This window comes from Gymnoscopelus braueri, assembly GCF_963280865.1.
Source record: "Gymnoscopelus braueri genome assembly, chromosome: 13".
Classification (NCBI taxonomy): Eukaryota; Metazoa; Chordata; class Actinopteri; order Myctophiformes; family Myctophidae; genus Gymnoscopelus; species Gymnoscopelus braueri.
The window spans coordinates 30,676,701-30,704,106 of NC_137615.1; the positions used below are offsets into that span (position 1 = coordinate 30,676,701).

The 27,406-nt window shown below is 42.2% G+C and overlaps 1 protein-coding gene across 1 annotated transcript in view; it reads right to left on the bottom strand.

Annotated features, from left to right (window-relative positions):
• Positions 1-612: 612 nt before the first annotated feature.
• The window catches only part of prkcbb (protein kinase C, beta b), a 105,838-nt gene continuing 79,044 nt past the window's right edge, over positions 613-27,406 (bottom strand). The window contains 8 exon segments of the mRNA XM_080447719.1: positions 613-5,029; positions 12,745-12,885; positions 17,872-17,979; positions 18,704-18,784; positions 21,519-21,657; positions 22,937-22,999; positions 24,162-24,253; positions 24,503-24,676. Coding sequence (XP_080303845.1) covers positions 4,853-5,029; positions 12,745-12,885; positions 17,872-17,979; positions 18,704-18,784; positions 21,519-21,657; positions 22,937-22,999; positions 24,162-24,253; positions 24,503-24,676 — 975 coding nt within the window. The 3' untranslated portion in view covers positions 613-4,852.

Here is a 27,406-nt window from a genome sequence, read left to right on the forward strand (position 1 = left end):
TCAAGAGTTTGAGATAGTTTGAGGTAGGCAGAGATAGTTTGAGATAGACTAGAGGGAGTATGAAATAGAGATTGAGGTAAACAGTCTTAGAGTTAGAGTTTGAGGTGGACAGAGTTTGAGACTGAGGTAGAGATATAGAGATAGTTTGAGCTAGAGATTGAGGTACACACTAGGGCATTAACAGAATAATCGAATATTCGAATATTCGACTATCAAAACCACTATTCGACCACTGTAATCAAAGTCGATTATTCTATTAATTTTTATTTATTTATATATATATATTTTTTTAATAATCAAATCGATTAATCGAATATTCAAATACTTGCAGGTCGAATAATTCGAATGCTAAAAATCACTATTCGTGAATGCCCTAGTACACACACAGCGTTTGAGATAGTTTGATAAAAGAGAGGGATTGAGACATTTTGAGGTAGAGATAGTTTGATGAAGACAGCGTTTGAGATAGAGCTTGAAATACAGAGTTTGATATAGAGATAAAGTTTGAGATAGACAGAGTTTGAGAGAAACAGTAATATTTTAAGACTCTTAGCAAACATGGCAAACACAGTACATCAAAACAATTAAGCCCCCCCCTTCAACATTATCTTTGAAATATTTTATTTTTTTGTATGCTGTTTGTTTTTATGGAAAATACTTTGGCACATGGAGAGCATCGTGAAAGCATTTTCTTTCGGATATATTTCATTGTATCATACATAGCATACAGGACGATAGCTCGGACCACACAATTTAAGCACTGATTCAGTCTAATACATTATATGTTATGTAAATTCTAGTCATGAACAGGCCAAATAAATTAGACTTTTTTTTTCATGCACAAAGTAAATTTTCTTCTCCCTCCGCTGGGAGGAATCGTAGAAACAAAACAAACAAAACAAAAACAAAAAATACATGAATCCTTGATCAATATCTCTCCTATATTTGTTACAATACTGACCACATTGTGTACAAGATATATTATATACGAATCAACATTTGAATCTTTGACACAGTTTCATATATGTATGTTTTTGTATATGCATATGTAAAAGGTATTGGTTGTTATAATACAGGAATTAAATAATTGTTCCAAAATGCAGGAACAGATAGACTGGAATACTGTATATTCCTGGACAAGGACGCAGCCTTACAATATGACCTCATAAAATGAAATCCTGACACTTTGGCTTTCACGCACATAATAGTACACAGTAGGGAACAGTAGTCTATAATCTGCAAACACTTTTCAATGCACTCTTCTTGCTTGAGTTTTAGGTTCTGACGTCATAAGAGGAGGACTATGATAGTATATGATAGTTACTCTAGCCAATGCCTTTCTTTCAACCCCATGCCAACTCTAGTTTGTCTACTCATTTCAAATTCAACATTATACCATGGCCACAGATAATGCTCAATTCGGATTGGACAGAGGATGTGCATTATTTGCAGATAACCGCATGGCTGTGGTCTCAACAAAGTTCATAATTGATATGCATAATAAAAATGTACTGTATCAGCAGTCATTTAAGCTAACATAGCTACAGTACACGCTATCCTTAAAAGTAACATGGATCTCAATATAACTTTAACATTTTGAGGGGAAAACAAAACATATGTGCAAATATCGTGGTAATGTCACTGTTGATACAGTGGATACTACAGCTTCTATCACTTTCTGGAGTAGTAATGTTTATTCCGCAGTTGATGGAGATACTGTAACGCCAAAAAACGTTTCTATTCCAGTGTATTGCCTCAAAATATGAATGACCACTACTTGTGATTTAATTGTTGGTAAGTGGCTGTGGTATACTGCTAGATAATCAAATACGAGCCCTGCAGTTATCTAAAAATATTACCCGGAGGCAATTTGCCTTCGCATCGGGCACTATGTTCTGATAACAGTACGATTCATAGTTCATTATCACTTAAATAGCTGCTTATACTTCCAAAATGTGCCAAAAATCGGTACATTCTTTTTATCTGTAGAAGATATCTATCATCCAGATAACTCATCACTCACAAGTAGAATACTTGCTTGCCATTTGTTTCAGGTCAAAGAACTCAAGCACTGCCATAAAACTCAATTAAAACGCGGTTATGTGCTCTGTCATTTCAATGAAACAATGAGTCGCAGTAAAGGTCGGTGCCAAGTTAACTGCTGCTAACTGCTCTTACATCATAAAAACATGGGATTTGACTTTGTTCTGTTGCAAAATATTGCAACAGTGTGTCTCAGATACACTTTTGAACTGCACTGCAACTGTACTGTTTCAGATATTGTATGTTCAGGTGGTGGATAAACTCACTGGTGTGGGTTTTACCATCATCAAAGCTAGTTCAGCTGGCTAGGCCAATTTTATACCACTCCCAACGGGAGCAAACCTTTGCTCCCTCAGCCTTATGTTAATCCTAGCCATCTGTTTCAACGGTCGGCCATTAGGCTCAGTCCATATTTTCACTGCCCTGCAGTAGACTTGCATCGCCAATTGTGTCTACACTTTTCCCACACTAAAGGCCGAGGATATGGTGCCCCACATGTAGAAAATGTTTCTGGTCTTAGTCTTAAATGATCTTACTTTGAAGCCAACATTGAAAAAACATTGGAAAATACATCAGAGCTTACATGCCCAAAAAACTTTTCTTGTTTATGAAACATCTCTGGAGGAGACCAACACTGTCTGTATAATGTCCCACTGATTTCTTTAGTACCGATTTTAGGAGAGATTAGATTGTATTGCAAAGAAACCCCAAATAACTTCTTCTGAATTAACATTGATGTGTATAGCTGCAACTACAGCAGACTAAACTTATAACAGCCATCTTAGATACCACTTTAGCTAACTACTACAGGTAAAGTAGTAGCATCCTTGTTCCCATGGCTACTGCCAAAATGGCAAGACATTCCACCAACCGTTTGCTGCTATGATTGCTATAGAAATGTCTGTGCATTTTCTTGGTCCAGATTCTGTCCGACTGTCCCCACAAAATATTATTGCTAGCTGGGGGAAACATCAATAAAACAAAAACAAGTACATTTTCCTGCATTGCAGTGCCTCACGTTGACTTATCAACACCCTTAGCCCATACTGTTTATACTGTAGACTAATGAGACATTCTTCAATCGGTGGAAATGTAACCTACGGCCAGCCCCAAAAGCCAACAGACAACTGACTTTAGATGGATCTGACATCTGAATAATGTCTCCTTCTTTGGCCTGTACCAAGAAGGTAGGGATGGGACAATATGAAAATTACATGTCATGATTATTGTGGCAAAAATGATTAACGATATTATCGCGATAATCAAAATATGCTTAAAACTTAAAATGCCACTTTTGTTAACCACTTCAACCCCCAGGACAATTTCACGATAAATTAAAATCTCCACGATACGATTATTGTGAGAGTCCCTACAAGAAGGTGGTTTGGAGTTTGGATCAGACAGGTTCTGCTTGATTGGGCAGGGATATTAAGGAATCATTCAATACACAAATTCAGCTAACACACAAAGCCAGGCAAGGCGCTAGGAAGGCAGGCATGCATGCACACACACACACACACACACACACACACACACACACACACACACACACACACACACACACACACACACACACACACACACACACACACACACACAATCTGTAAACCAATTCCCATTTCAAGGTAGTCATGCTTTTTTTTTTTACACTGAGAAACTAACTACTATTCTCTCTCCTTGTTTAAACACTAAAAGATAGGATACAGTACCTCTGAATATTACAATATTACGTAATTAATGTCTGACTAAAGGACTGCATTTCCCAGCAACATCTTAGTAGCTCGTGTCCAAGACTGGTCTGCATTGACACAGGAACAGAAAATAAAAAATAATATTTCCAGCTGTTTGTGGCACAGGTCTTGCACAAATGTCTACCATAATGTGATAGCAAACATACCAAAAATGTTTACCATAAATTGGTGTCAGGGAGGCAGTGAAAGTGAGGCAGGTGCTTTTGGGAAATGAAGTCCAGGGATTATTAAAACTCATGCAGGACTATTTCAAACATTCCAGGTTTAGCTAAGGTAATGATCCAACAGACATAATATTCTGATAGAACGGGGGAACAAAACACATCAGAGATTAAGCTCAACTGAAAACACTTTTCACAAAAAGAGATATAATAAGGGGAATGCTGGAGCTATGTTACATGGTACAGTAAGTTTGTCTCTGCGTGCATTAATCAAACTGATGTTGGTCATGTGTTATTGATTTATGTGTTTGTTTGTTTGTGTGTGCGTGTGTGCGCGTGTGTGTGTGTGTGTGTGTGTGTGTGTGTGTGTGTGTGAACGTGTGTGTGTGTGTGTGTGTGTGTGTGTGTGTGTGTGTGTGTGTGTGTGCGTGCGTGCGCTGCGTGTGTGCATGTGAACCTCCTAGGACATGTTGTATAAGCATGAATGTACTGTATTCTTAAATGCTAATTATGTCCATGTGTATGTAGTTAAAATCTGGCATGCACAAATACATATGAGAATTTGAGAAGTGTGTAGAGCTGATACGTGTAGGTGTATTTAAGTACTGTAATTCTAAGTCTGTGCATGCAGATGTGTCTTACTGTACATATGTATTGATAGAACCCAAGAGAAGTGTGTGTGTGCATGCGTGCATGTGTAAAGAATAGTATATATGCGAGCATGTGTGTGTGCGTGTGTAAACACCTCTGTGTGTAATTCTATCTATGATTATGCCTGATCAGTATCAGTTATGTGTGTATGTATGTACTGTATGTGTGGGTGTGGGTGCGTGCACGCGTGCGGGCATATACAATATAATGATAAATGTGTTTCTCCACATGCGTGTGCGTGTCAGATCAGGCCTGCTCTGTGGCAACAGAGGGATCAGAGGCTCCAGGGAATTCTGGGTTGATAAAAGAGAAGCCCTGGAACTCATCCTGGTCCAGGTTCTGAATGACTTCCTGGTCCGGTGGGGTCAGTACTGGAGGGTGGCGTGTGAAAAAACGGTCAAAGTTCTCTGCGTCCCGGCCGCACTGTCGTAGAGGAGGAGGAGGAGGAAGGGGAGAGGAAAGGATGGGATGGAAGGGGAAGGGAGGAGCGGGAGTCAGGAGGGACAGGGGTGGGAGGGAGGGAGGGAGGGAGGGAGAGAGGGAGAGGAAAACAAAAAAAGGAGATGGAGGGGTTGAACTCGGGTGTGAGACGACAGTAATGTGAACATGGTTTCAAACATTTGAACAACGGTATGCAGAGGGTGTACTTGATTTGAGTTTGTCTCAGTAAAAGACGTTCAAAGTGAATGCAGTGATGATGATGGATCTGAGATTAGGCGCAAAACCTCGGGTTTTGTGCGTTTGTCGTTGTTCAAATATTTGAAGCAATTTCAAGTGTACATCAATACAAAAACAGGGGAAAAGTTGTCTCAAATGACACCCGGCACTGTGGCAGGGCACTACTGTACATCAAGCCAGGTTGCTGATTTGGCAGCTGGGATTGCTAGACTAATGCTAATGCATGCAGCTGACAGCAGTGCTGCTGCTGTTGAAGGAGGCTCCACCTGCAGCAACATGCAACAGCTGTACATTTTCATTGTCTATTGGACAGTACCATTTTTGTCTACTCATTTCTGTTTTGTTGTTGTTGTTGTTGATGTATTAACTACTATTTAACCAGGAAGAGAAAGGTTCCAGGAAGAGAAAGGTGACGGCTGGAAATCCCCTCCGATGGCGTTATCGGCTGGTACATTTTCACAGCCCATCTCTGAGTTAGAAGACAGAAATGGTGCCTTCCTATAGTGAGCATTAGCAAGGACCAATATATGGAGATACGGTTGGAAAAAGATGAAGCGTTCTTTTAAGTCTCTAATCTTGCACTTGCACTGTAAGTCACTCAGGATAACAGCATATGCTAATGCCTAGATTGTTGTTGTAAATTGTGAGACACAGATGTCAGCAGAATTGAAATCATATGAAACAAACATTCAAAAATGTTCCTCACCAGTTGGAGCTCCACAGGAGCTCACACACCCCTGAGACGACGTGTCTGGCTTCATGTTTATAAAACAACTGATTCAATTTGAAATTGTATTTTCCCAACAGTAAGCCTCGCAGAGGCTTTGGGACAAATTTTTCTCTCTCTTTATTTTTGCGTTAATTTCCATTGACATGCCTGCATTGAGGTTTAATTAAGACAACAAGGACTTTGTTATTCTCTGCCGGCATCACTCAGAGGGACGGCCTCAGACTCATTAAGTCTGAGAAACTCGTCGACCAAATAAAATCCAGACAGACTGTTTACGGGTTGGGGGCAATGTAGGAGATGATACGTACTTAACAGACCTGGCTTCAACAGCATTTACCGGAAAATGAAAAATATGCATTCATTTTAATCTCACTGGGGCGCCAGATGGGTGGGGTTACCCTCCCCATAGGACAATTAAAGTGCTAGAAAGTTGAGACATTCACAGGTATCTGAACCAATTTTTAGAATACTTTTATGTGATGAACTTAACTGAACCTACAGTGTGTGAATGATCCTAATGTGATAAGTCCCACCCAACTGGAAATCAATATTGTTTAAACAATAGGTCATAAATCAGAATAGGTCACAGCCCTCTTTCTGACTCTTGCATTCTGCAAGAAGTTTAGTGATCCTGCACTCGACATTGTCAGGGTTTCCCATTCAGTCAAACCACACGGACATCATTAATATTATGGTGGTGTCGCCTACGGTTATAAGCAGAGCACTGCACACAGAAGGTTTAGGAATTCATTTGAGACAGAGCCCTGGAGCATGCATACAAACATAAACACTCAATAATACTATGAGAACAGAGAGACACAGGTAAAAATACATGGATGAAAGGATGGATGGATGGATGGATGGATGGATGGATGGATGGATGGATGGGGTAGAGTGGAAGTGTGAGCGTAGATGGATGGACGTACGGATAAATGGATGACTGAATGGACAAACAGATAGAAGACCTGTGTGGTGACAGTTTAATATGGAGGCGGGCATATCATTTGTTTATCAGTGTGGACTGAACCAAGCAAATAACCAGCTGACCAACCGGAACAACCAACTAAGACCAGCAAATCAATCAATCAATCAACCAATCAATCAATCAATCAATCAATCAATCAATCAATCAATCAATCAATATACAAACAACATCATTTCTAGGGTATTCCAGAATTTCCAGCTCATAGGTTAGGACAGCATAAACAGAAGAATGTTTGCTATTTATCAAGGTCACGTGTTTTAAGAACTGTAGATAATTCACTCATATTAGCAAAGGGACATGGAGTAGAGAGAGAGAGAGAGATAAAGGTGAAAAGACTAAAGAGAAGAGATTAAGAACAAGAAAGAAAGAGAGACCAGAGAAGGGGTGACAAAGAGAGAAAGGGGAGGAGACGAAGAGAGGAGAAAGAGAGAGAGAGGAGTAGAGATCAGACAACATATGTTAGTAGACACATCAGAGGAGATGAGAAACCACAATGGAATGTTAAACAGCCCGATTCCAATTTGCATGCACGCACGCACGCAGGCACACACACACGCGCACACACAAATACTGTACAGATGGGTGACAAATTAAAGGAAAAAACCTGAGTAAATGAGTGGAGGAATATAACAAATGCATCTTATTCCATACAGGTGGAATGCACAATGCATTTAAAGAGATGCAATGCCCTATTTCTGTTTGTGTCTCCAGAAATACAGCCGCTCAACATTTCAATCTACAGAATTTGGAAGAAAGAAAAAAAAATGGTATAACAGTAATACCACTGGAGGAAATAGGCCTGTGTCACTCTAACTTTAAGCAACTAACATCCTATCCTATCCTATCAGTGGCATGTATAGAAGTGCTGATCAGGCTAAGTTGTCCTCGGTTTTGATCGAGATGGCAAGAAGAAAAGATCAAAGTGACTATGGAAGAGGGTTTCTTTATTGGGGTATAGATGGCAGTAGCTTCAGTTACTAACAAAGACTGCTCAACAGGCTAGTGCGTCAATCGGAACAGTGACCAAAGTGACATTTGCATTTACAGTATGGGAGGAAAGGCATCAGTAAATAGGAAAATTGATGCGAATGCATTAGTGCGATATCTTAACCCATTAAGACCTGGAACGCATCTGTGTCACTTTAAATGTCTTTGGCTATTCAAAAATAGCAGATATACAAGCTCATAGCGCGGCACCGAGTGCCGCGCTATGAGCTTGTAGATCTGCTATTTTTGAAAAATCGTGAAAAAAAATGTTTAGATTTTTTTTTTTTTTTTAAACGTTAGGATTTAGAAAACATTTTTAAGAATCGTCTCAGGTCTTAATGGGTTAATGTCAATTAAGTTATTGTCAAATGTCAATGCAGGACGTGATCAGACTGTCAGGAAGAACAGTCTGTCGACAACTACATGGAGAGGGATGTTATTGTAGGGTTTTTCAGTGCATAAACCCCTCATTACAAAGACAAATGCACATTTAGAGAGTTCCAGTAAGCGGTGCCAAAGCTACTGACCCTGGACCACAGAGACGTGGAGAAAAGCGATGGTCAGATGAGTCATCCATCACCATATTTTCCAAAAGGGGGTCGACCGCATGGCACACACCTAGAGAATTGCACAGGACCCGCCTTGCTTGACCCCTGTCAGAAATGCGGTGGCTCGGTTATGCTGTGGGGTGTTTTCCAGCATGGTTTGGGTCCCCTTGTCCCTTAGAGGGAAGGGGGTCACTGCAAAGTTATTCCGAGTGATCACCTTTATCCTATGATGAAACACTTCTATCCTGTTGGGAGTGATTTCTTCCAGGATGCGCCCCTTCCACAGGGCATGAGGGGTCACTGAATGTTTGATGAGTATGAAAATTATCATATTCTATGAACGTTGCAGTCACCATATCTCAACCCAATTGAACACCTATGGGAGATTTTGGACTGACAAGTTAGAGAGCGTTCTCTGCCACCATCATGAAAACACCATGAGTATTATTTTGTTTGACTGTGTTCCATCCCTCCAGCAGAGTTCCAGAGACGTGGACAATCTATGCCAAGGCGCACTGAAGCCGTTCTCTGGCAACCTTCATTTATCATCATGTTTTGACGATGGTGGTGGAGAGTGCTGTCTAATGCTGCGTTCACACTGGCAGATATAAAGCTACAGGCTACCATTCCACTAAGCCAGCTACATGAAGATGCAGAGATACATCTGACGTTTGTAGAGCTGCTACAAAAGCTTCAACAGCTACAAAAAAGTTGAGCTGGTTTTAGCTTCAGACACAAAGGTACAAAGCTACAAATGCTGTGTATCTTTGTATCTTTTGCAGCTGCCGGTGTGAACACAGCATAACAAGTCTGTCCAAACACTCCCATAGGTGTAACCAGTGTTTTACATGGGCTCCTGCCATCTACGTATGTCCCAATAATGAACCCTCTTTCATATTCCCTCAGATGTTTTCCTCTTGCCATCTTGATCCAACATTAAGGTCAACTGCTCCTGCTCAGTTTGTATACATGCTGCGGAGCACTATAGGATGTTATTTGATTACGTGAATCATGCAGTCTATCTGTATGGAACCACCTGCATTCATTACGTTTGTCCAGTTATTTATTCAGGTATTATCTTTAATTTGTCACCTGTCTGTACATACAGTACGCACACACACACACACACACACACACACACACATGTCCATCCATGTAAAATTACATGCACATAGAGTACACACAGTTTCTACGTCAACTAACAATGAAGTGTGAATGTTACACCAGCAGTCACACCACTACTACCCTTTGATCAAAATACACACACGCGCACACACACACGCACACACATCCCAAGCAGGCCATAAGACCGCTGCATAACATGCTCAGAAGGACTCTTTAACACGAGGGTGGCCTAAGGCTGAGTGTGTGTGTGTGTGTGTGTGTGTGTGTGTGTGTGTGTGTGTGTGTGTGTGTGTGTGTGTGTGTGTGTGTGTGTGTGTGTGTGTGTGTGTGTGTGTGTGTGATAGAGTGCATATATGAGCATGTGTTTCTGAATGAATGTTTGCTTGAGCACTCTGGCAGATATGTTTATGTGGGTGTGTACATCTGTCAGTTGATGAGCACATTCTGTAAACCAACAATTCCTGTGTTGTGAGTGCATTTGTGAGTGTGTGTGTGTGTGTGTGTGTGTGTGTGTGTGTGTGTGTGTGTGTGTGTGTGTGTGTGTGTGTGTGTGTGTGTGTGTGTGTGTGTGTGTGTTCTCTCCTCACATATCCACCTGTCCGTTGTCATTAGGATCACAGTTACCACGGCCACACAAACAGGGTGGAGCACTATATTGTAGCAACACCATCGACAACAGCCCCTCCCAACCTTTATCGAGAGTCTAGACACGCCCACGCAGGCAGGCAGGCGCACACGCACGCACGCACACGCACACGCACACGCACACGCACACGCACACGCACACGCACGCACACGCACACGCACACACACTTCCGATCAATCTCTCTCTCCCTCCCTACTCCCCACCCTTCCTTCTTTTCCTCCGTCACGTCACATGATTCCAGATAGAGGAGACAGGACCCTGTCCCAGACAACATCTGGCCCGTATGAGACAAGAAAGGGAGAGGTAGAAATAGTCCTCCACCCGTTTTCCAGTTTCAGCCATATCCATCCATCCATCCATCTATCCATCCATCTATCTCACAGATCCAGCTTTATCTGTGTCACGGCTAAATCTCATCTCATCACATTTGTGTCAGTTTGAATCAAAATGACAGACAGTTGGCTAGCTTCATTATCATGATCATCATGATCATCATCATCATCATCACCACCACCGCCACTGTCACCCCCATTGCCACTGTTGTCCTCCATCATAGGGCTGGGTCTGTGCTGAATCGTTCCCGAGTACATTTGCCCTCTCCCCGCTGGCCAGCATTCACATTGGCCATGATTCTTCCGTAACCGAGTACACTTATATGCAACTGTAATAGTACTTAGGTGGTCCTGGGTCCGCACCCGGGACCATAGTCGCCCATAATGACCTCCATCGTCCCACTGTTGTCCTCCATCATAATCACCTCCATCGTCACACAGTCGACATCCTCATCACCAAAATAATTTTCATCATCACCATCACCATCATCTTAACAATTAGTGTGTCATCATACTACGCATCACGGTTTCAGAGACTTCTCATCTCTCCTTCCTCATTCTTATGTGAGCCCGTATGACCAAACCGTCATCACCATCACCATCATCACCACCGTTATCATCATGAGTAGCTTGATTAGAGCCCGGCCGACATATCAGTTTGGCTGATACTGTATATCAGCCATTGTTTTACTTTTGGTAATGGCAATTACATTATGCATCGAATGAGTCCGTCCTAACTTTTTAACCTAAAAAATTGCATATATACTAGCTCACATTGCATTGCGAGGCAACACATTGTGAGCTTGTAGATTGGCTATTTTGTTTAATATATTTGAATTGGGCTGAAAGCTAGTGTTTGTGTCTACTTCAAATGGACACTTTAATCAAATCAAACTTACTAATTCACTGATTGTTTGCTTATAAGTTTTTCAAATTGATTTAAAGATACAACATATGGGTCAAATAATTGGTAATCAGGACTCTTCCAATTGGAGTTCAGCATCCAACCCAAACATCTGCCATGGGTCAAGCTCTAATCATGATCCTTTCTTGACTTACCTGTGTACAATCCCACAGAGAAGACAGGACAGAGACAGACCGGGCATATTTGAGGAGAAAATATCAATAAAATGTAAGAAGACAGAGACAGAGAGAGAAAGAGAGAGAGACAGAGACAGAGACAGAGAGAAAAGTAGAGAAACATTTGGTGGTGTGGATTTTTGTCATTCACTAGATTGGAGCCATTAAGTTGTAGTGTACCCTTCCTTACTGAGGGTTCATGGGCCAATCTATGAAGTTATTAAGAGTTCAAAGGTCACATAGTTTCCTTGAACATTTTGGGGGTCAGTGTCAGATTGAATCTCTGAGTTTGAGCCACCAGGTCATGTTGGGGTCACTGTACACAGTGGTACAGCGTAAACACAATTCTTCATCGGAGTTCAGAAGTTGAAAAGGTGAATTAACCACATTAACCATGGCGTCCCTATTTTTTACATGTCATTAAAGCGACAGCTATAGCTGAATGGTTAGAGAGCTCGCCTGGGAAGCCGAAGGTCCCAGGTTCAATTATTATTATTTTAGGGGAACATTTTAGAAGAATTTAAGAATTAGAGAATTTCTTACATTTTAATTGTTTTCAAAATTAGCGAACACAGCATATCTCCCAGCTGTCAACACTAGATCAGCTATTTCGGTAGTACAACAAAGTATGCTATAAGGCTTAAGTGGTTAAGGACCATTGTCAGACTGAGTTTTCACTTTGGTCTGGATGGTCAATGCATTGCCTTGTTGAGGGTTGTTTTGTGGTCAGGGTCACTTGTGGTCAGCCTTACAGCTTTGGCTCTAGAAGGCTTAAACACGTACTCAGATCTCAAATATGTACAAGCCAATAAGTCAGATTTGAAAAAAGAAAACTGGCATTACGTAATCTGACTCCATCATGGTCCAAATAGATAAATTACTTATTTATTCATGGAAGGACTGGAGCGTTAAAGCTTTGGGTTTAAGATGGCACTTGGGAGTATAGTAAATGCACTTCCTTGTTGAGGGTTCCAGGGGCCGAATATCAGGCCTTAAGGGCCAAGGTTCAGGGGACGTTCAGACTTACAGCTTTGGGTTTGAATGGCGGCTGCACCTCCTTGTTCTCCAGCTTGTCCCAATCCATGTAGCGGAAGAAGCCGTGGTCCCTGATGTCCCTCTCCCCCTCTGGGCCACAGCCCAGACGCTTGGCCGGGTGTTTGGTCATCAGCTGGAGACACCAAGCACACCAGAACAGGATTTAAGAAAAAAAGAGCTATCCCTGAGGAGTGTACAAATGGAACCACATGGACCCTTTTGGTTCCACTTGTACACTCTTCTGAGTTAAATTAACACTAAGGCTTTTACAGAGTAAGGTAGGTAATTAGTCCCCCCAATCACTTCCATCATTCTAGGCTTGCTAGCTCCTTAACAATTTTGAATAACATGCCCTTTTAACCCCGTAATGGCAGCAATTGGTGCGTCTATCATTGTTGAAGCTGTTAATCGTGTGTTGCTGTCTTGTCATCTTATTCACACAAATTGTATATTATTCATAGTTTGATTTTGTTGTAAAACACTTTGTAACATTGTTTAAAAAAATTGCTAAAAAGTATTATTATTATTATATCTTTCCTTACACCACTTTTGTGATGAACAGAATATTCGCAGTTAACACAATCCCGTTGAAATCCATACAATAATGTTTTCACATTTGTAACTGTGTGCCCTGTCACCAATTAATGTTTTCATTTTAATATCATCGCGTTGAGACATGATGAAAATATCCATGAATTCAGTCTAATATTTGATTGTGTGGTCAGTTATAGTTGACTAATGTATGTAAACTTGCCACCACAATGGATCACATACGGTAACCTTTAAAATGAGCCACAAAACATAGTTGTGCTCCAGTCCTTAACCATATGGACCCGGGCGTCCCTACTCCCCTACTCTGGGAATGTCATAATAGATGTCATATAGATTAGATTAGTTCTGCGAGAATAGCCAATCTACAAGATCACAAAGCGTCGCGCTGCTTTGTGAGCTTGTAGATCGGCTTCCTAGCATCCTTCCCTTTTCCCTTCTTTCACAAAAACAAAAAATTATAATATAGCTTTGGCTTAGTACAGGTGTGTGTGTGTGTGTGTGTGTGTGTGTGTGTGTGTGTGTGTGTGTGTGTGTGTGTGTGTGTGTGTGTGTGTGTGTGTGTGTGTGTGTGTGTGTGTGTGTGTGTGTGTGTGTGTGTGTGTGTGTGTGTGTGTGTGTGTGTGTGTGTGTGTGTGTGCGTGCGCGCGCGCGTGCGTGCGTGCGTGCGTGTGCGTGCGTGCGTGCGTGCGTGTTGTGTTGCTCTGTGTGTGCACACCTCCCTTGGCAGTCATAACTCATTACATTAGCAGTAAAATAACATTTAACACGGGTAGGACAATCATACTCACATTACACACACAAACATTGTTCACATACGCATGTGCACACAATACAAACACACACTACTCTATCGTGCGGACGTGCGCGCACACACACACAGAAGATTTCCAATTACAAAGTCAAAAGTCAAATGCTCAGAGAGGAGAATTTTCTGGATGAAAAATGAGAATGTAATTGAGTGTTGTTTGGAAAATTCTCCTCTAAAGCACTAAATGACCATAGCGGGCATTCTCTCTGCCTCTCTCTCCTTAAATCCATCTCTCTCTTTTCACTTTCTACATATCTTTTCTTCTGTCCTTCATTTCTCTCCCTCTCTCTCACCTCTACCTCGCCAAATAACCTTTATTGTTCTCAGACTCTCTTTTTCTATCTCGTAATGTTGCACACAGCCAGAGGAAGAGAAGCAGAAAATGTGTGTGTGTGTGTGTGTGTGTGTGTGTGTGTGTGTGTGTGTGTCTGTGCCTGTGTGTCTTTTCTTGTGTAAGGACAAATTGACACGATTAGGGTTTGCTGTAGAATTGTATAGTTTAACACATCATGAAGCCTGTGTATGTGTGTGTGTGTGTGTGTGTGTGTGTGTGTGTGTGTGTGTGTGTGTGTGTGTGTGTGTGTGTGTGTGTGTGTGTGTGTGTGTGTGTGTGTGTGTGTGTGTGTGCGTGCGTGCGTGCGCGACCTTGCTGGCTGTGAAATATTGATGCTGGTTAAGGCGAAGGCAGAGGAGTGGAAAGGTTCTTATAGCACACACATACACACACATACTGTACACACAAGCACACACACACACGCCTATATGCACACATGCAAGATTTAAACCCCTTAAGCATGCACATGTGCGCACATTTATGCTACAATATTTATGGACACTTTTCATTTCCTAACGTGTAACCATGCCGATTATGCTTAACCCATTAAAACCGGGAAAGCATCTGTGTCACTTTAGATGTGAACCACTTTAACCATTATTTTATACTTTGGCTATTAAAAAATAGCAGATATACAAGCTCATAGTGCGTCACTTCGTGCCACGCTATGAGCTTGTAGATCTGCTAATTTTGAAAAATCATGACAATGTGTGCAAATCTTTGAATATATATATTTTTTTAAACGAACATTTTGAACTCAAATCTTTGCTTCTGTGGGTCCCTGGAACAAAAATATTTTTGAGATGGGGGTCGGCGGCCAAATACATATAATTTTGGGGGTTGACATGGAAAGGTTTGAGAAACACTGACATAGAAACATAGGTTTTAATGGGTTAACCCCCTTAATTTGGATCCAAACTTTCACCCAGCCTGACCTCTGACAACTGACACCACACAGCACAGACCCGGGTTTCTTTTTTAACTCGGACAATTGTGTGTGTGTGTGTGTGTGTGTGTGTGTGTGTGTGTGTGTGTGTGTGTGTGTGTGTGTGTGTGTGTGTGTGTGTGTCTGTCTGTGTACAGTATGTGCGCATGCGCGCACGTGTGTGTGTGTGTGTACACTACGAGGATGAGGAAGGCAGAGGGTCAACAGCTGCATCATCGCGGAGCTTTGAAGAAAATAATAAAAGAGACACACACAGATCCCATGGCCAGTCCAGTGGTGTGGTGTCAGGCCTTCTTCCTCTCCTGCAACATCATCATCAGATGGTGACGCGTCTCTCCATCCGGCCTCGGATTGTGTGCTGCGGCACGCGGCCAAGGTCCGTGTTGGTGTGAGTGTTTCAGCGTGCACAGAACAGGCTCTGTTGGGATGAACAGCAGCGGTGCATCTGCGTTGGAGGGCCGGTTTCTCAGCGCCGTTTCGTCTGTTCCAGAGGGCGCTCCTCTGACCTCATCCCCCCACAATTCGGCTCAAACAGAGAAATGCATTCTACTATGCTGCCACCAAAAACGTGGAAAGCCTTACCAAAAGCCATTAATCCATCAATCAATCCGGGAACGGATATTGTGTTATTTTAGATTTTTAGCCATTATTTTATACATTTTGATTTTTGAAGAAAATTTTTAACTGAAATCTTTGCTTCTGAGGAAATCTTTGCTATAATATCAGTGGTTCTCTAGCTTTTTTCATGTCAAGGACCCCCTAAATGAAATGCATTTGTCTGCAGACCCTTTTGAGTCCGCTGACAAATGAGTGTGCGTGGCTGGATTTTGTCTGAGTGGCTGGATTTTGGTGACTAGCCACTCAATGTTGGAACCAGCTTGAGGAACGACTGCTGCCTTGTTGGAATCGGCGAGGTGCAGTATGACTTCGAGTTTAGTGGCGGTAGTGAGGCCCTTGATATTGAGGTGGAGCACTGCCAGGCCTTGGTTTTTGACGGGGATGATCTACAGTACTCAATCTCACAATGTGTGACGATAGATCTGCTATTCACGGTGTGCGACACGCCGCACGACCAAGTATAAATCAGGCATCAGGTTTGGAGAAGTCGGCCTTCTCAGGCTGTCAGTCGCCACGGCAACTGAACTCACCACTGTGTGTGAGCGGGTAAGCAAGTAAGCGAGCACTGTGTGTGTGTGTGTGTGTGTGTGTGTGTGTGTGTGTGTGTGTGTGTGTGTGTGTGTGTGTGTGTGTGTGTGTGTATACTTATGTACAGTATGTATGTATGTATGTGTATATATGTATGTATGAGAATATGCATGTACTGTATGAATGTGCACATGTATAATTGTTCTGCGCACGTACGCACACATTGTATTGTGCATTTGTCTTCAAAGCATGCATGTGCATAAACATATCTATAAGTGTGTGCGTGCGTATGTGTAAGAGATAGAGGATATACAATGAACAGTGTGGAGCAGAGGCTTAACAATGAAGACTGCAGAGAGAGAAGGGGGAGAGAGAAGGTGGAGAAATAGAGAGAGATATAGAAGAATAAAGAAATAGAAACGCATAACGTTGCTGTCGGTGGAAACCTTGTATGTCCAAAACCATTTCCTTTTTTATTATTATTTTCAAAGTAGTGAAAATAGCGACAGGTTGTGAGCTTGTACAGTAGAGCGACTATTTTGGACATGCAGCACCGCCATACAACAGTTCAAGTACAAATGGAGCGTGAGAGGGCAGATAGACAGAGATAGCGAACAATGTTGTTTCACACCAACTAAATGGTCTCTCACAGTGACTTTAATTATGTAGATCATTTTGATGTCCTCTCCTAGCTCCTCCTCCAAACCCCTTTCTCTTTACTCTCTTAACCTCCCCCTCCCTCCTTCCACCTCCTCTTCCAACCCCCGCATTTCACCTCCTCTCCAATTTAATACCTTCCCCGTTCCCTCTAGAACAGCTATTGCGTGTGTGTGTGTGTGTGTGTGTGTGTGTGTGTGTGTGTGTGTGTGTGTGTGTGTGTGTGTGTCTGAGTGTGTCTGAGTGTGTCTGAGTATGTGTGTGTCTGCTCCATAATATATTTTAAGTGTTTTACAAACTCTTAAAACTAGCCGTTGTAAATGTAAAATGTATCAATATTGAACAACTGCATGGTCTATTTCTCACTTAAATGGTATTGGAACATAATTATTTATTTGTTCTGGTAAACCGTATATGCCTGTGCTCCAGGTCTGCTGTCTGGCACTTCTCCGCCAGCCTACAGCATAAAGGTCACATGATGTCGGTCTCCTGGCTCACCATTACGTGGGTCACAGTATATTCCAAATCATTACTTTTCGTAGGTTTAAGTACTGTAGGAACAGCGAGTGAGAACCGCCTCGTTTGTGAGCAAACATCTGCACGTGTGCGCATGTGTGCATCTCAATTTATGTGTGTGCGTATAGTACTATATGCTGTGCGTGCGTGCATATCATACCCCTTTACAGATGGCGACAGCCTCCTTGGACATAGATTTGGGGTAGGAGACATGATGCTCCATAATGGACTGAAACAACTCATCTTCATCCTCACCATCAAACGGAGGCTAGGAGAGGAGAGGAGAGGAGAAATAATGGTTATTTTGCTACAGTTGTATCATTAAAGTGTGAGGTTTATTTACCAGATATTGTTGATCATATTTATCTAAGCTCTTTGTGATCAAGGAAATGGATTTCTCTCACTGTATGGCAAAATAGGTCTCAAAATCACACTTTTAGCACATAACTAAAAGCAAACAAAGACAATTCTGCCAAACGATAAAACACAAAAAAAAACAAAAAACAATAACACGATTTTTGGGAAATTTAATTTCTGTATGTATTCATGTTACATTGTCCTTGACATAAGTTCTGCGGTGGAACAAAATCGTTAGGACACTAATATTGGTGTAATGAGAGCGCCTCCACCAGTAGGCGAAAACCTATATACAACACTGGCTATATTGTACGGGTTTGTGTGATTTTTTGTTATCTTCTACACCGTACAACAACAACATTAATGCACATGTACAGTAAGTGGCATTTGTGTGATTTTCTGGATCGTGATTTGAATCACTATTCAAATCGCTATTTGTGGTTACTAGCTTACAGAGCACAGAAGTAATAGATAAAGTGATCAACAATATCTGCATTCATATCATGGCCAGGTAGCTACTCTACCTCTATTACCAAAATGACTGTGACATCACCTTTCTGCTGCATACGATGATGTCATAACATAACTTTGCCGTGGCAGTTTTGGAACACGGTTACTTATTATTTGGCACACACCTGTCCAGCCAGCATCTCGTAAAGCAGTACTCCGAAGGCCCACCAATCCACAGATTTCCCATAAGGCTGGTAGGCTATGATCTGAAAGGCAGGTCACATGACAACCATTTAACACAGTGTTCGTTTGAACTCTAGAGTGTACAAATGTAACCAAATGGTTACAGGTCCATTCGGTTACATTTGTACACTCTCAGAGTTAAATGAGCACTCAGGATTTTACATTTTAACAAAAGTATCACTTACCATACCTTTAACTACTGTAGCCTCGTTCCCAGCCTTTTATCATCTCCGAGGAGAAAAGGCTGGTTACGACCTAATGCAGAGCGTGTATACTGTACACGACTTCTGTCGTATATACTCCTCCCGGTAACTGCCTTTTTCGCCCCATCACAACACGGATTTCAAGCACGGGAAATGTAAACGGATCTGTAAAGCCTCAATATAACTTCCTTGGGCGGTACTTCCGCCAAATTCCAGTACTTCTGTTTAGACACTCAACCGGCTAGGTCTCGCTGAGCGTGACCTATAACCGTATTATGACCACGGATAACGTTGCAGAAACCTCTTATCTCCATACTTTATCTTTTTGTGTTTTACCGTAAATTAACGCCCTACTTGATAATACTACTAACAGCGTCTCACAAAAGTATCAAAATTAGCAGATCTACAAGCTCGAAACGCGGCTCGGAACGCGGCTCGGAACGCGGCTCGGAACGCGGCTCGGAACGCGGCTGGGAACGTGGCGCGAAGCGTCCCATTTTCATCTTGTCAATCTGCTACTTTTGCTATTTTTGAATTTCAATCCGGAAAAGTAACGGTTTTGGACATATTTGGACGATATGTTCTTGTGTTTGACGTACATGGGCCAGACATGTCGATCAAACAGACCAGGTGGGTCTGGTGTAGTTTCTTGAGCATATTTGGACTACATTTTTAAATTTCAGCTGGTATTGACAGGTGGAAAAATAAAGCTAAACTACTACCCCAAAGTCAACGATTATTTGAGGCTTGATTGTGTACAGTTGTCTCTACGTGTGTGTGTGTGTGTGTGTGTGTGTGTGTGTGTGTGTGTGTGTGTGTGTGTGTGTGTGTGTGTGTGTGTGTGTGTGTCCGGTCACTAGCTTTCAACCTTGAGTCCTTATTTTGGGCAGGTCATTATGACATTATCATTTCATATACTGTATGTCATTTGGGCATGTCATTTAAAAAAAAATAGGGAAAATAGCAAATCTTCAAGCTCACATGATAGTATGTGGGGCTTAAGTGGCCAAGAACACAGTAGTGTAACAGCATCAATAATGCAGTGGTCAGCACAACATTGGCATGTGTGAATGTAGGCCAGTACACACACACACACACACACACACACACACACACACACACACACACACACACACACACACACACACACACACACACACACACACACACACACACACACACACACACACACACACACACACACACACACACACACGGAGACTGTCAAGTGATGGTTCAATATTCAAATGCTAATCAAATTGTAAAAAAAAAGACTGAGTGTGAAAATTTGAATTTGAAGCCACTCTTTACATGAGGTCTTCCCTTCAACTTGTGTACAATAAATGTCACATTTTAGTCCCGGAAAATCTACGACACTGCATACATTTTCTGTTACTTGACGCCAAGGCACTTTCGTTTCATAGTGGATTAAAAATCAAATCAAAAGAATGGTGGGCCTATTCTTTGCGCTGATAATAGCTGTTCAACAACAGCAGCATGTTCAGAAACCCAGCTCAGCCGTGGAGAGGGTGATTAGCACTCCGAGCAATATACTATAGAAAGGCCCATTTGGAAATACTTCACTTTTACGCAGCTTTAACTCCAAGAGTGTACAAATGGAAGCAAATGGACCCCTTAGCCACTTAAAGTTTAACCCTATATACTTAATTGGCTGTGGTCCCCTGAGGCTCTATACGGTAATTGGTCTGCTCCTTTTTTCCCTAGTCTACACCAAATCTCTTCCCCGAATGTTCGCCCCCAGAACAGCGATGCAAGGGTGGTTAAGGGTCCATTTGGTTCCATTTGTAAAGTCTAGCTATGTCAGCTACAGATGGCCTATCATTCCACTACCAACAACATGAAGACACATCTCAAATACAAACATGCATCCAAGTAAGTTTGGTCAGATGTCCAAAGTTAATCTCCAACCATATTTTACACAGCCAAAGAGTTGCTAAAAATGCGGACACGTAATTCAACATTTAAAATTGTACTACTGTATAATACCAGTGGTGGAAAAAGTACCCAATTTTTTTACTTAAGTAAAAGTATTAATACTGCAATGTAGAAATACTCTGTTACAAGTAAAAGTCTGGAATTAAATATTTACTTGAGTAAAAGTACAAAAGTATCAGTATCAAAATGTACTTCAAGTACCAAAAGTAGAAGTACTCATTATCCAGAATGTCCCATTTCACAAGTTTTCAAATGTATACAAATCTTTTGAAAATTGCAGATCTACAAGCGCACAATGCGTCGCATTGCGGCGCATTGTGAGCTTGTAGATTGGCTATTTTCAAATGGCCTAAATGTATATACTGTAGGGCATAAGTGGTTAATGTATGTTTTGTAATAATAATCTAAATCTACAAAGTAACTAGTAAACCTTTCAAATAATTATAGTGGAGTAAAAGTACAATATTTGCCTTTGGGATGTAGTCGAGTAGAAAATTTGAAATACTCCAGTAAAGTAAAAAATACCTCAAAATTACAAGTACAGTACTTGAGTAAATGTGCTTAGTTACTTCACACCACTGTATAATACTTAACTTACCTCAGGTGCGATGTAGTCTGGCGTTCCACAGAAGGTCTTGGTGGTGATTCCATCCACCATGTTCTCTTTACACATGCCAAAGTCTGCTATCTTTATGTGACCTTCACAATCCAACATCACGTTGTCCAGCTTCAGGTCCCTACAGGATGCAAGTGCAAGATATATGTATTTAACCACTTGAACCCTAGCGCCCCATATTCTAGGGGAACATTCACCAGAAACAGCCGATCTACAACATCTCACAATGCATCGCAACGCAATGTGTTCTGAGCTTGTAGATCTGCTATTTAAGTGGTTCATTTTAATGTATGATTTCCCTTTGTTAAACTGGAACATTACATTACATGCAGTCAGTTGGGAATAATTTGTCTGGGGGGGAAAGTACAACATTTTCTGTACTAGACTTGCAGGCTAGTACAGTGACTGTACAATATTTGTACACACTTACTGTAAGTGTGTTTGTCCTGATATTACATTTGTAACTACCTCACCTCTTAAAGGGTCAAACCAGGACCAGAGAAAGTTACTGTTCCACCATGACACACACACCCTACTTAATGCATCTAAAAGGTGACGTGAGACTCCAGATTGATTTAAATAATCTTTAAAATAATAAGAAAATATAAAGACTATTTAAGATTTTACTACAAACGTTTATTGATCCCTTGAGGGAAATTCATGTAATTTCTGCTTTATTAAATGTTATAGCAAAGAGAGACAGGAGACAGTATAGCAGCGATGACATTTGACGCATGTCACAAGCCGTAATAGAACCCTCAAAACGTCACAATTAGATCTAGTCCAATGTCATATGCACAGCATTCTAACTGTTAAGGTGTGTTCACTGTTCACACAGGAGGCAAAGATATTTTTTATGTCGCTTGATTCGCAAAGCGAACTTCGCTCTAGTTGGGATAATTCAGCTTGAGCAAAGACGAGAAAGAGGCAAATTTCGCACATTCGTGTCACCGGTTTGCCTCACTCTCGCCGCCCGATGCAGCTTCGCATCAATTTGACGTCTTTGCATTGACTTTGTATGTAATTGTATGTAAAAAAAAAAAAACCTTTGCCTCCTGTGTGAACACAAGACAGGATGGCCTCATGGTTAGCAGAACATAAGCAAAAGGCCACAGTATACAGTAGTACAAGTGCAAGACACACACTTTGTGAGCTGAATTTCTGAAAAGGACTAGAAAGGGGTGGGGGGGGGGGGGGTCGGTAAAAAATCCATTCTTGTCTCATGAAGGCACGTAAGATAATATAAATGTGTATTGGATATTCACAACTTTTTGGGAAGCAAAGACCAGATAATTACCATGTCTTAAGCTTCCGTATATGGTATGGCGTGAGAGCACCAAACCAGAGGTCTGATTTGCACCATGCTGTGAGGATGGTGCAGTGGGTGTGTGTGTGTGTACCTGTAGATGATGCCCTTTAGATGCAGGAAGAACAGGCCAATGGCAATCTCCGCAGCGTAGAACCTACACACACACACACACACACACACACACACACACACACACACACACACACACACACACACACACACACACACACACACACACACACACACACACACACACACACACACACACACACACACACACACACACACACACACAAATAAACAACCATGGTTATTAGGTAGCAAAACAGGAGGGAGGCTAGTAGAAACAGAGTTAGTGTGTGTGTGTGTGTGTGTGTGTGTGTGTGTGTGTGTGTGTGTGTGTGTGTGTGTGTGTGTGTGTGTGTGTGTGTGTGTGTGTGTGAAGGTCAGAGCTGTCTCTTCTATTTCAGACCCCGGCTAATAAGATCAACCTAAGAATGGACACACTGCATGTGTGTGTGTGTGTGTGTGTGTGTGTGTGTGTGTGTGCGAGTCATCTACGTTAGGTAGGACCGCTGTGGGTTCGGAGGCAAGAGCTGTGAGCTCCGAGCGGGCAAGCAACACCTAGAGAACCAGGTCAACCATAGTTACATTACATGCACTACCCTACCCCTGTGTATGCCAAGTAGGGTTGCCAACGGTCCCTTGAAATACTGAATTGTCCTTTATTTGGAAGCTAAAAGATGTGTACCTTATTTGAATTTCAGGTGGTTGGCAACCCTATTAACCCAATTTAAGCCAAGTCAATTGAATACATGCGTGTACAACGGGAGTGCTAGAATTATGAACAATATCAGAAGCACTGGGCAGAAGAAGAAGAAAAAAGATGGGGAAAAGGGAAAGGGAGAAAAAAAATCAAACATTAAAGAAGCACGATTTTGTTTAGTAGCATAGGCAAGTTTACTCTCAAACCCTAGATATTAGACTGTGAGACCCAATATATTACATAATAGTATAAAACCTGGGGTTCTGGATTGATCTGTAACAATGTATTTTATCTGTTGTGCTCTCTTTAAAGATATGTAATTTAGGAGCACAGTGTACAAGTGTTTGTGATTCCATAATCTTGCATATTTGTGAGTGTGTGTGTGTGTGTGTGTGTGTGTGTGTGTGTGTGTGTGTGTGTGTGTGTGTGTGTGTGTGTGTGTGTGTGTGTGTGTGTGTGTGTGTGTGTGTGTGTGGGTGGGTGGGTGGGTGGGTGGGTGGGTGTGTGTGTGTGTGTGTGTGTGTGTGTGTGTGTGTGTGTGTGTACTCACACAGCGTGTGGCTCTTTGAACTTGCCGACCTGCTGTATCTGATACATGAGGTCTCCTCCATTGATGTATTCCATAACAAAATACAACCTATCCTATAGGGTGAGACACACAAAGAGAAAAAGAGAGGGGTCATCAGACAGACAGACAGACAGACAGACAGATAGAGGTCACATTGGGTCACAGTAAGTCACCTAGTCAGTCATAAACGGAGGGAATGGTGAAACAATGAAAACCCTTTTAGAGAGTATTTGGCCTCTCTCTCCAGTAATTGTGTGTGTGTGTGTGTGTGTGTGTGTGTGTGTGTGTGTCTCTGTGTGTGTGCACGCGCGCCCCTGTCCCACCATGGTCTGGAAGCAGGAGTGCAGAGCTGTGAGGAAGGGAGGTTTCCCAGCCAGAGCGAGGACTCTCTTCTCCACCATGGTGCATTCTACATCATCATCCTGGATCACCACGTCCTTCTTCAGAATCTTTATGGCAAACAAGTCGTCTGTCCCTTTACGCTCTGCTAGCATCACCTGGGGGGGGGGGGAGAGATAGAGATAGATAGAGAGAGGGAGGGGGAGAGAGAGAGAGAGAGAGAGAGAGAGAGAGAGAGAGAGAGAGAGAGAGAGAGAGAGAGAGAGAGAGAAATGTAGAAAGAAATAGGGAGGGGGGGTCGAGTGAGAATATAAAGATTATTATATTTCCTTGCAGTCTTCCTTCATTCCTTATCTTCTTATCGTCATGATCTCTCTATTGCTCCTCTGAGGAGGAGAGACAGAGGGAAGGAGGTTTCACTGTTATATATTTTCTCCTTTTCTATGACAGACAGACAGGCATGTGGACAGACAGACTGACAGATTACTTAAAGATCTTCAGGAAATGAGGATGAAAGAGAGAGAGATTAAAATGGAGGAAGGTAGAGGATAGGAGCTCAGGGTGGAGGCGACTGAAGGGGAGCAGAAAAGAGCAAGATGGCGAAGGAAAGAAAGGAGATGGCAAAACGGAGAGGAAGAGAGGGAGGGAGAGCGGGAGAGTGAGAGAGGAAGAGAAAGAGAGAGAGAGCTGCACGAGAGAGAGATTGGCACCAGTCAAGCAATTCAGACGCGTGTTCTCCTTAATCGAGAAATCTGGAAAAACATCTGCTTGCAATCACGCCTGCAGGATCCACAAACACACACACACGGGCGGCAGTTTCACAGTTATCATTGACAGTTTTAGTCTCCCTGGAGATGGGTAGATGGCCACCGACAACACAGGCTCTCTCTCTGTGTGTGTGTGTGTGTGTGTGTGTGTGTGTGTGTGTGTGTGTGTGTGTGTGTGTGTGTGTGTGTGTGTGTGTGTGTGTGTGTGTGCGCGTGTGCGTGTGTGTGTGTGTGTGTGTGTCTGTGTAAAAGTTTCCTCCTGTCAAGGTCAGAGACTCCTCAGAGCATCCTGGGTACACATCTCCTTCCTACACCCCCTTCCTTTACCCCATTCCTCTCCTTTTGTCCTCCCATTCTATTTGACTTCTGAACCAGGAGGATTGTTTGAATTCTTTCACAAGTTCCACTTTCATCTCTCCCCATTTGCCCCGGTCTACAGTTTCTTTCCCTTCTTGTTTCTCCTTGTCCCATGGCAATTACTGTAGTAACAGAGGACCATACTTGGTGGTCTGGTTTGTTTAGCCCATTGACTTCCGCTCACGGTATACTTGACGTTACTGACAAACATTCCAAAGCATACCGTGCAATTTTCTTCTTCAAGGAAGCCATTAGATTCCATTTATTTCAGCAAGGTATGAAAATCTAATTGATATCACAATATTTAGTTTGACCGCCACCCCCCCCACCCCCCCGTCCCAATTTAGTAATTATGCCAAGTCCTGTTGTTTCCACTTACGTGTAGTCACTGTCATTGCTAATGCTAACCCCTACAGCTACAATAGTTATGCGGGGGGGGTGACAACCACGTGTCTCCTCGATACACATGTCGTCACGTGTGTGTTCTTTTCACCTGACGGAGAGGAGTTTCACCGGGAGGGCGCTAACGCATGCAAAACAACACGCTATTCCTCTCAGTTCTGCATCCTAACAGGCACCTTGTGTCGTGGAATTCTGGATCAATCAGTAATTTATTAGGCAAGTTGGAGACAATATTTTAGGTGGTGATGGATATGCTTTAATAAATAGAAGTTATAAGTCGGTGGTACAGTAGTTCTGCCAACAAACTCAGGACAATAGTTATACTAGTTGCTACAAGGACAAGTTGTACCATGACAATAGCTATCAGGTCTAAATTCTTCCTCACCTGACTAACCTGTACTGTAGGAGTCGTTATTGCAGTGACAGAGATCAACCTCCTCGCCCGACATCCCACCCGTGAACACAGGCAATTACATTTCTTAGAATGCCCAGCCAAGCCATCCATGGCGGTATACAGGAACTTTACCCCTGCGCCACCCGGACGCCCCGTTTGTTTGTTTTTAATAAAATGTCTGCATTTGTATTACGCTGAGCCCTACCCTACATACTGGTGAATCCCTCTGCAATGTGGAGGGAGAGGTATTGAGAGAGGGCATGAAAAATGGCAGTGAACCTAAAGCTAGCCCCTGCCACTGTCAAAGCCACATAATGGAAGATTTTTGTTGGCTTCATCTTGTGGCACTTTGGCGATGTGCTTCGTATCAGCAAATGTATCGCACCACGACTCTAGTTTCAGCATACTTACAGTATCATATCATGTGTTACCTGTCAACACCCAGGCTTAAAAGGTAATCCATCATGCTAAATATCAATGTGTTTGGTCAAAGTTACATTGTTGCGTTTTAATACATTGCAAAGCGTTGATTGATTTGCACAACAGCGCAACTTTCATGTAACGTTAGCTAACAACAGCGGTCATCAGGGAGAGAGACGTCAATTTCTTGTAGTACACATCTCCCACCACATTAACAACTGGATATCGTTGCCGTCGGGCAGAAACCTCTTATTTCCATAACTTTTGGTGTTTATATCGTAAATTAATGCCCTAGTTGATCATACTACAGCGTCACACAAAAGCATCAAAGGTAGCAAATCTTCAAGCTCGAAACACAGCGTGAAGCCGCGTTTATCTGGTATCCTGGAAACGTAACATAACTTTCATACACTGTTGTTATTGTCTGTTTGAATCCTGAAGAAACAACACAGTAAAGCTAACAAGCTAATTCCCGCTGTGTTAAAGTGTTTTGCGGCGTCTGGTTTATACATATTCAGCTATGGTAATATGGAGAGGTTACTGGGTTT